At 54.7% G+C, this 8109-nt stretch overlaps 1 protein-coding gene across 1 annotated transcript; it reads right to left on the reverse strand.

Moving 5' to 3' along the window:
• Positions 1 to 4653: 4653 nt before the first annotated feature.
• LAGE3 (L antigen family member 3) lies at positions 4654 to 7248 on the reverse strand. The gene is made up of 3 exons (XM_082681271.1): positions 6918 to 7248; positions 6436 to 6564; positions 4654 to 6180 (listed from the first exon to the last, which is right to left on the reverse strand). The coding sequence occupies exons 1-3, from the start codon at positions 7148 to 7150 to the stop codon at positions 6066 to 6068; spliced, it is 477 nt and encodes a 158-aa protein (XP_082537397.1). The 5' UTR covers positions 7151 to 7248; the 3' UTR covers positions 4654 to 6065.
• Positions 7249 to 8109: the final 861 nt, after the last annotated feature.

Genomic DNA, 8109 nt, shown 5'->3' on the forward strand with positions numbered 1-8109 from the left:
CTCCACCTCACCGTCGTCTCCATCTGTAAATACGCGCCCCCTCCTCCCCCGGACCCCCTACCCCCCCCCCACCCCCGAGGTTGCCAGCCTCACTCACCTTCTCTCCTTGAGCCCTCCCTACTCCCCTGTGACATGGTCAGCCTTGGCCTAGCCTCTGGCCCCGCCCCCTTGCCCTGGCTGGCCCCACCCATGCCGAGGACGGGGCCTCGGCACCAGCAGTCCTTGGGGCCGGTGAGGCACCGAAGTTGCCCTCGGACGGTGGCTCGGCCAAGGGGTCCCCCTGCGGCCACTGCAGCAGCCCCTCCAGACTTCTCGGGCCGGGACTGTACCCCCTCCCGGGGCCCCGTTCTCTCTGAGCGCCTGGAGAGCTCGAACCAGGCTCCTGCCAGGGCGTGAGCTGGGCCTGGGAGCACCAAACCTCCCTTCTCCGGGCCCTGCTGCTAACCCCCCTCAGTGTGGTCTGCGCGTCCGGACCCCTCATCCTCCGCTGCCCTGTCCTGCGCCCGCCCCGAGGGGCAGAGGCAGCAGTGCCTTACTCCTTTGTCCTTCTGCCTCCTCAGAGGAATCTGGCCCCAGCCCGCGCTCCTGGAAACCCAATTGGCCCCTTTTTCTCTTTTTTGCATGAGGTTTTCTTTGTCCCTGTAATTTTTTTTCCTAATTAAATGTTGAGAAATGGATGCAGTGTGTGGCTTTGTCCTCGGGCAGGTGGCTGCTCCCAGAACGTGGAAGCAGGTGGGGAGGCTGTCGGACTCTGCATGAGCTGCTCGCCCTTGATGGGGGGAAGGGTGACTCGTTGCAGGGTTTCTGAGGACTTGAGGCGCTCTAGGGCGACGTCCAATCCATCAGTGAGTCCTGGTGGCTCCACCTTCAAGACACATGCAGAATCCGCGCCCTTCTCCCCACCTCCACTGCCCCCAACTGGTCCAAGCCGCCCTTGTTGCTTGCCTGGATGCCAGGGTCCCCATTTCTGCCCTGGCCGCCCTCAGCCTCTTCTCAGCTTGGGAGGCACTGGGACCCTCCCTCTTAACATACACGGTGGACCTTGTCCCCACTCTGTTCAAAACCATCCAGGGCTTCATGGCCCCCAAACGCCTTCATATCTGACAACTCTACTGTCCCAAGTGCACTGCAATCACTGTGCTCCTACCTCCCTCCTGCCTCTCACCCTCTTGTGCCACGCACCTGTTCAAGTAAGCCGGGTGGGGAGAAAGCAGGATGCGATGTTAAATAGAGCGGTCAGGAATGATTTCCGGGTGAGCCAGAGGGATCCCCAGAGGAAGAGGGTTCCAGACTGAAGAGAACCAGTGCAAAGGCCTTGAGGCAGTAGCCAGCCTGGCATGTTTTTTTTTTTTTTTAATAAACTTACTTGAGGGCTTCCCTGGTGGCGCAGTGGTTGAGAGTCCGCCTGCCGATGCAGGGGACACGGGTTTGCACCCCGGTCTGGGAAGATCCCACATGCCGCGGAATGGCTGGGCCCGTGAGCCATGGCCGCTGAGCCTGCGCATCCGGAGCCTGTGCTCCGCAACGGGAGAGGCCACAACAGTGAGAGGCCCGCGTACCGCAAAAAAAAAAAAAAAAAAAAAAAAAAAACCCAATAAACTTACTTGAGGCAGGAGCCAGCCTGGCATGTTTTTGTTTTTTTTTAATAAACATTTATTTATATTTTTGGCTGTGTTGGGTCTTTGTTGCTGCTCACGGGCTTTCTCTAGTTGCGGCGAGTGGGGGCTACTCTTCCTTGCGGTGTGCAGGCTTCTCATTGCGGTGGCTTCTCTTGTTGCGGAGCACAGGCTCTAGGCACGCGGGCTTCAGTAGTTGTGGCTCGCAGGCTCTAGAGCACAGGCTCAGTAGCTGTGGCGCACGGGCTTAGTTGCTCCGCGGCACGTGTGATCTTCCCGGACCAGGGCTCGAACCCATGTCCCCGGCATTGGCAGGCGGATTCTTAACCACTGAGCCACAAGGGAAGCCCCTGGCCTGGCATTTTTGAACAGTTAAGGAAGCCAGTGAGGCTGAACCACGATGAGCAAACGAAAGGGTGGGAGTGGAGAATATTGGAGAGGAAACGGGCTGGATTACATCTGGCGTTTTTTTTTTTGGCTGCACTGGATCCTCGTTGTTGGGTCTTCGTTGCTGCGCGCAGTCTTTCTCTAGTTGCGGCGAGCGGAAGCTACTCTTCGTTGCAGTGCACAGGCTTTTCATTGCGGTGGCTTCTCTTGCAGAGCTTGGGCTCTAGGCGCGCAGACTTCAGTAGTTGTGGCGCGCGGGCTCAGTAGTTGTGGCACATGGGCTTAGCTGCTCCGTGGCATGTGGGATGTTCCCGGACCACGGATTGAACCCGTGTCCCCTGCATTGGCAGGTGGATTCTCAACCACTGCGCCACCAGGGAAGTCCCTCACATCTGGCTTTTCAGGCCACTGTAAGTTCTTTGGCTTTGTCCCTAAGAGTCCCTTTTGGAGATTCTTTTTAACAGAAGAGTGACGCAATCTGACTTATGTTTTAAAGCAACCTGGCAGCTTCACCAGTTCACCTGTCAGGCCAAGGCAGTAGGCTGATTCTGGGCTTTGCTGGGTGAGGGAGGGAGAATCAGACTGACGTCGGGCCCTAGAGCCTGGGGTACTGTAGCTCGGGAGCTGCCGGCAGAGAGGATCGTGGGGATCTGCAGAGGGTCCCCCTGGAGTATCACGGGGTGCTGATCGGCACAAGTGTGTGAGGAAGCCGCCCCGGGCCTGGGAAAGGGCTGCCAGGAAGGACTACAGGGAACTATGCTCAGGGCTCAAGCAGGCCCTGGATGAGCACCTGTCCCCACTGGCCAGGATGGAAACCTCGGAATTCAAGAGGCCTGAGGGAGGGCACTCAGAAGGGTCTTGCCTCAGTAGCGGGAAAACAATTAATTCTACAGTAGAAGCTGCTCTAGCGCCATGTAGCAAATCTTAGAAGCAAGATTCTAAAGAATCAAATTGTCTCCGAATAACCGCAGCACCTGAGAACAAAGTTCGAGTATGTTTACGGACACAAAAGTAGCCAGCACCCAAGGGAAAGCACACAAGGTCTGCTATCCAAGCAAAACCACTTGGCATGAAAAGCGTAAGTAAAGACCAGCCCATTAGAAGGGGATAGATAGAGCAATCAATAAAAGGCAACCAGATTGGAAAGGAAGAAGTAAAACTCCCATGATCGCAGGGTATTTTAGAGGGAGCTAACTCCCCCTGCCCAGACCCTGAGCCAGGTGCGCCAGCAGTTTTCTTCACTGATCTGAAACAAAGCCAGTGAACTACAAAATTCCTAGCCTAGTGCTTCTGGGTTGTTTGCTCTTCTCACACACGCTCAGTTTTTAATTTTTGCGGGACACTAACCTAATGGTGACATAGATGTGGGGAAACCAGAATTGTGGTGGGAGGGCACAGTTTCTGGAGTGAGTAGAATAGAACCATTTGGGGAGGAGGCAGAGGGACAGTGGCGTGAAAGTGCTCAATTCTCATCTCCCCATCGATAATTAAAGTCTTAAAAATGGTTTTTAAAAAGGGAAGAAAGAAAAAGACCCTTGCTGTAGCCACCAGAGCTGCTGCGTGCTGGCGGGGGAGACGCTCCATCATCACCGTCATCGCCACGCCCACCGCCACCATCCCCAGCACCAGCATCTCCCTCCCTCCAGCCCACGCTGCCAGAGCTCTCTGGGTTCTGTGCCGGCAGACTCCGTTCACGCACATGCAGGAACAGGGACCGGATCTCCCCCGCACTGGCTTGAAAGAATCCCCTAAATGCAGCCAAAATACATGAAACACAGGCTGTGAAGAAACTGGGCCTCAGGTGAGGGAGGACCGTCAGGGATCTCTGGGAGCTGAGACCCCGAAGAGGTGAGCCGTGCAGCTTCCCCAGCTTGCTGTCTACACGGACTGTCCGGACCGAGTCCAGCCGCCTCCCCGGGTCTCGGGGGTGGATCGCAGAGCGCACGCAGCCGGAGTTGGCGGGTGGAGCACCGGAGAGGACACAGCGGCACAGGGAGAGAACCGTGCCCAAGGGCGGAGGGTCCATTGGAGCGCGCCGAGGACCACTGAGCAGCATCAGTGTGGAAGGGAACTCTGCGAGGCGGGGGACAGGGCCACCCAAAGGATGGAAGGTGAGTCTGCCCAGCGCTCGAGCAGGACAGGGACTGGCGGTCCCATTCTGGCGGTCCGCACCGGCCAGAATGCAAACTTCATAATTGGGGAGGCATCCTGAAGGGGGCTCAGAAGGCTCGCGCCTCAGTAGTGTGGGAAAAAAATGAATCCTATGGGACTTGCCTGGCGGTCCAGTGGTTAGAACTCCACACTTCCAATGCAGGAGGTGCGGGTTCGATCCCTGGTCGGGGAACTGAGATTCCACATGCCACGGGGTGCGGCCAAAAACTAAAAAAAAAAAAAAAGTGAACCCTACACTGAAAGCTGCTCTGGTCCCACACAGCACATCTTCAAAGCAAGACTCAAAAGGATCTGTCCCCAGTAACGTAACAGCATCCCAGAACAGAGCTCAAAAAATATGTCTAGGAGTACAAAGATACCCAGCACCCAGGGAAAAAGGCCAAACGTCTGACACTGAAGAAGAAACTACCAGGGGTACAGAGTCAGCCAAATCCAATCCTTAACCAGGAGAAAAGTTCATCACTGAAAGGCACGCAGATTGGAAAGGAAGAAGCAAAACTGCCTTTATTCTGAGAAAACGTGATCAACGATGAAAATCCAACGGCATCTACCAAAGAGCTACTAGAATATAAGTCAGCTTAGAAAGGCTGCGGGATACACCACCTTTTACAGGAAGCTAACTCCTTCTAACTAAAGGCTTGAATGACTGTCCTAGCACTTTTTCTTCACTGATCTGAGACAAGGCCAGTAAGCCACAAAGCTCCTATTCGAGTGTTTCTCGGCTGTTTGCTCTTGTCATACAAACCCAGTTTTTAAAAAAATTTTACCGAGACCCAGTAGTGACAAGGATGTGAGAAACCAGCGTTCTGGTGGGAGGGTACACTTTCTGTACAATTTGGAGAGCAATTTCACACACTGCAGCGTGAGAGCTTCACATATTTAACCAATTTACCTCTTGTAGTCTATCTTAAGAAAACAATCACTCAGGCAAAGCTCTACATACCAGCATTCCACTGAATCATTACCTATATAATATGGCAAAAATTGAAAATGATTCAAACATTCAATAATGTATCTTTTATGTATCCATTCAATAATGCTTTTGAAGAATTTTTAGAAAAAGGTTCATGTTAGATGAAAAATATGAGGAAAAATGCTAAACTTGCAAAATATTATTACTGTTACACATTTACTACATAAATACCACTATAAAACTAAGAAAATATTCCAAAATGTTGACAGTAGTTAATACTGAATGACAGACAGGACCTATCCTCTTCCATTTCTTCAACTGTCTTCAGTTGCATTGTACTACTTGAATATCTGAATCACAGAACCTCCCCTCCAATTTAAGGACAGAGGCAAGAATATTTAAAGGTGCTGTAGTTGAAAATAAAGTCAGACATAGCATCGTAGCTCAGTTTTTCTTTTTTTTTTTTTAAAGATGTTGGGGGTAGGAGTTTTATTAATTAATTAATTTATTTTTGCTGTGTTGGGTCTTCGTTTCTGTGCCAGGGCTTTCTCTAGTTGTGGCAGGCGGGGGCCGCTCTTCATCGTGGTGCGCGGGCCTCTCTCGCGGCCTCTCTTGTTGTGGAGCACAGGCTCCAGACGTGCAGGCTCAGTAGTTGTGGCTCACGGGCCCAGTTGCTCCGCGGCATGTGGGATCTTCCCAGACCAGGGCTGGAACCCGTGTCCCCTGCATTAGCAGGCAGATTCTCAACCACTGCGCCACCAGGGAAGCCCCATAGCTCAGTTTTATTTTCAGTAGTTAAGAAACATTTAAGCACCAAACAAAGTAAGTGAACCCTCAGCACGCAAGGGCCAGTAGAGGCAAAAGATGAGGCCCCCATAATAAAGTGGCAACTACTACAGAAATCACTGCCCTAGGAGGGATGCACTGTCTAGGAAGGGACACAAGTTTAGACCTTAATCCCCTTCTCTAGCCCTGGCTTAGCGTGCAACAGGGGGCCCAAAGCGCTGCATGGTCCGTATCACCAGAGAAAGCTGGTCAAGAAAGTTGACGATGGAAATTTGGAGGAGGTGGGAATCTTCAGCTCTCCAGTGGCTAAAAGTGATGGAAAAAGAAAATCAAGGTGATGGTAGCAACCCCTCCAGTCCCTCTCTGGCTCTGCCCCTCTATGACACCGAAGCCGCTGCCATCTCCATTGGAGTGCCTGCTGGGGCGGAGATGGGTCCAGTGCACCGTGTCACCTCCCTAGATCCAACCCTGGAGTATCTCCGAGTCTCCAATAGAGCGCCCTTGGGGGAGACTGGCCCGGCCACCTGCTGCCACTCCCAAGCAGCCCTTTCTAGAACTTACACCGCCAGGACGCTGCCGCTTACTGTGAGCTCCTTCCCAACAGCCCCATGGTGCAGTTCGGCATCTGGGGCCAGGGACCCACGGGCGATCTCCGCCTCCAAGGTGGACGGGAAAGGCACACTTAGGGCGCTGATGGAGATTCGGTTAAGGCAACATCCACACGGATCTGGTGCTTTGGGCCCTGTCTCAGGGCACCCTGACCAGCCTCACCCCTTTCAGAACCGCTTCCAGCCCCCCAGACCACGCCTGGCCCTAATCCACCCTAGCCGCCCCGCTGCCCCGTGCTCTCATTTCTTCGCCCCCAGGCGCCCCGGCTTTCCTTCTGCTCTTATTTCTCCCGCTCAAGCCCACCCCGCAGCAGCCCCTGACTCCCCCTTCTCCCCTTCGCTCCCAGGCTGCCCCTGACTCGTGCGTCCCTCTGTCCCACCTCCCACCGCACGCAGCCTGCAGCCCGTTTCCCACTCCGCCCTCGGGTAGGATACAATACGTGTGGCCGGCTTCCCGGCCTTCTGGCTGTGGACGCGGGGTGTCCGCCCGGCCCCGGAGAGTGCTGTGCCGGCGCGGCACACAGAGCTCCGTCGTTTGCAGCGGCAGCAGCACCCCCGCTGCGAGGGCCGCCCCGGTCCCCCCTGCCCCCGCTGCCCCCCTGGCTGTCCAGGCCTTCAGCGCCGCCCGCCATCCTGCCTGCGCCTGCGTCCGCCTCTGCCGCCTGCATGGCTGCAGCGCGCTCTGCCTCCGACTCTGCCTTCGGGCCGCTGGTCTCCCCATCCGCTCTCTCCGATGTCGGCTAAGAGACAACGGCTCCTTCCTGAAGCTCCGCCCCTCGCGCTGACTCCGCCCCGTGCGCCTGCGCAAACAGGCCCCGCTGAGGTCGAGGGGGTGCGTGGTGGCTTCCCGCGGAACCGGCCTGGCTGGGCGTCCTCCAAGACTCCCTTGGCCGCAGAGGAACTGAGGCTCCCTCCCAAAGCCCTGGCCCTTCGCAAACTGTGTGACGCGATTTTAACTTCCTTTTTCTGTTTTCCTGCAAGTTTTTGACAGTGACCTTATACGACTTTTTTTTTTTTTTTTGCGGTACACGGGCCTCTCACTGCTGTGGCCTCTCCCGTTGCGGAGCACAGGCTCCGGACGCGCAGGCTCAGCGGCCATGGCTCACGGGCCCAGCCGCTCCGCGGCATGTGGGATCTTCCCGGACCGGGGCACGAACCCGCGTCCCCTGCATCGGCAGGTGGACTCTCAACCGCTGCGCCACCAGGGAAGCCCTTATACGACATTTTTAATCAAAAATAAGTTTTTAAACTGCCGTGAAATTTCCGATGGTGATAGTCCTGTTAGTTTTCTATTTTCCTACTTTGTAATCATAAGGAAGGGCAAAAAGCTGAACTGGATCACCGAAGCCTGTTGGATCTCCCCGAAAATAAATCTTAAATCACCCCACTTCTCTCCACACAGTAGAATCAGTTCTTAATTTTTGATATAAATCACATCATATCATGTCCTTGCTTAAAATCCTAAAACAGTTTCCCATTGCCTTTAGAATCAAAACCAAACTCCTTCCTGTGTGACCTGGCTCCCGGCTCCTCCACTCTCAGCCCCCACCTGCCTACTTCCTCACTCTGCAGCCTCTAGGGTCTTTCTTTTCTCTGCTCCTGACCAAGGGTGGCCTGCCCCCGTCCC

This window comes from Grampus griseus (genome assembly GCF_964374135.1).
Source record: "Grampus griseus genome assembly, chromosome: X".
Taxonomy (NCBI): domain Eukaryota; kingdom Metazoa; phylum Chordata; class Mammalia; order Artiodactyla; family Delphinidae; genus Grampus; species Grampus griseus.

Excerpts from the sequence above, each read along its gene's own strand:
- LAGE3 (XM_082681271.1), bottom strand. The coding sequence starts at position 7,150 with ATGCAGGCGGCAGAGGCGGACGCAGGCGCAGGCAGGATGGCGGGCGGC. Across the intron at positions 6,565-6,917 it reads GGAAGCCGGCCACACGTATT|CGCCCTAAGTGTGCCTTTCC; the intron begins GTATCCTACCCG and ends AATCTCCATCAG. Across the intron at positions 6,181-6,435 it reads AGCGGCAGCGTCCTGGCGGT|CCACTGGAGAGCTGAAGATT; the intron begins GTAAGTTCTAGA and ends CATCACTTTTAG.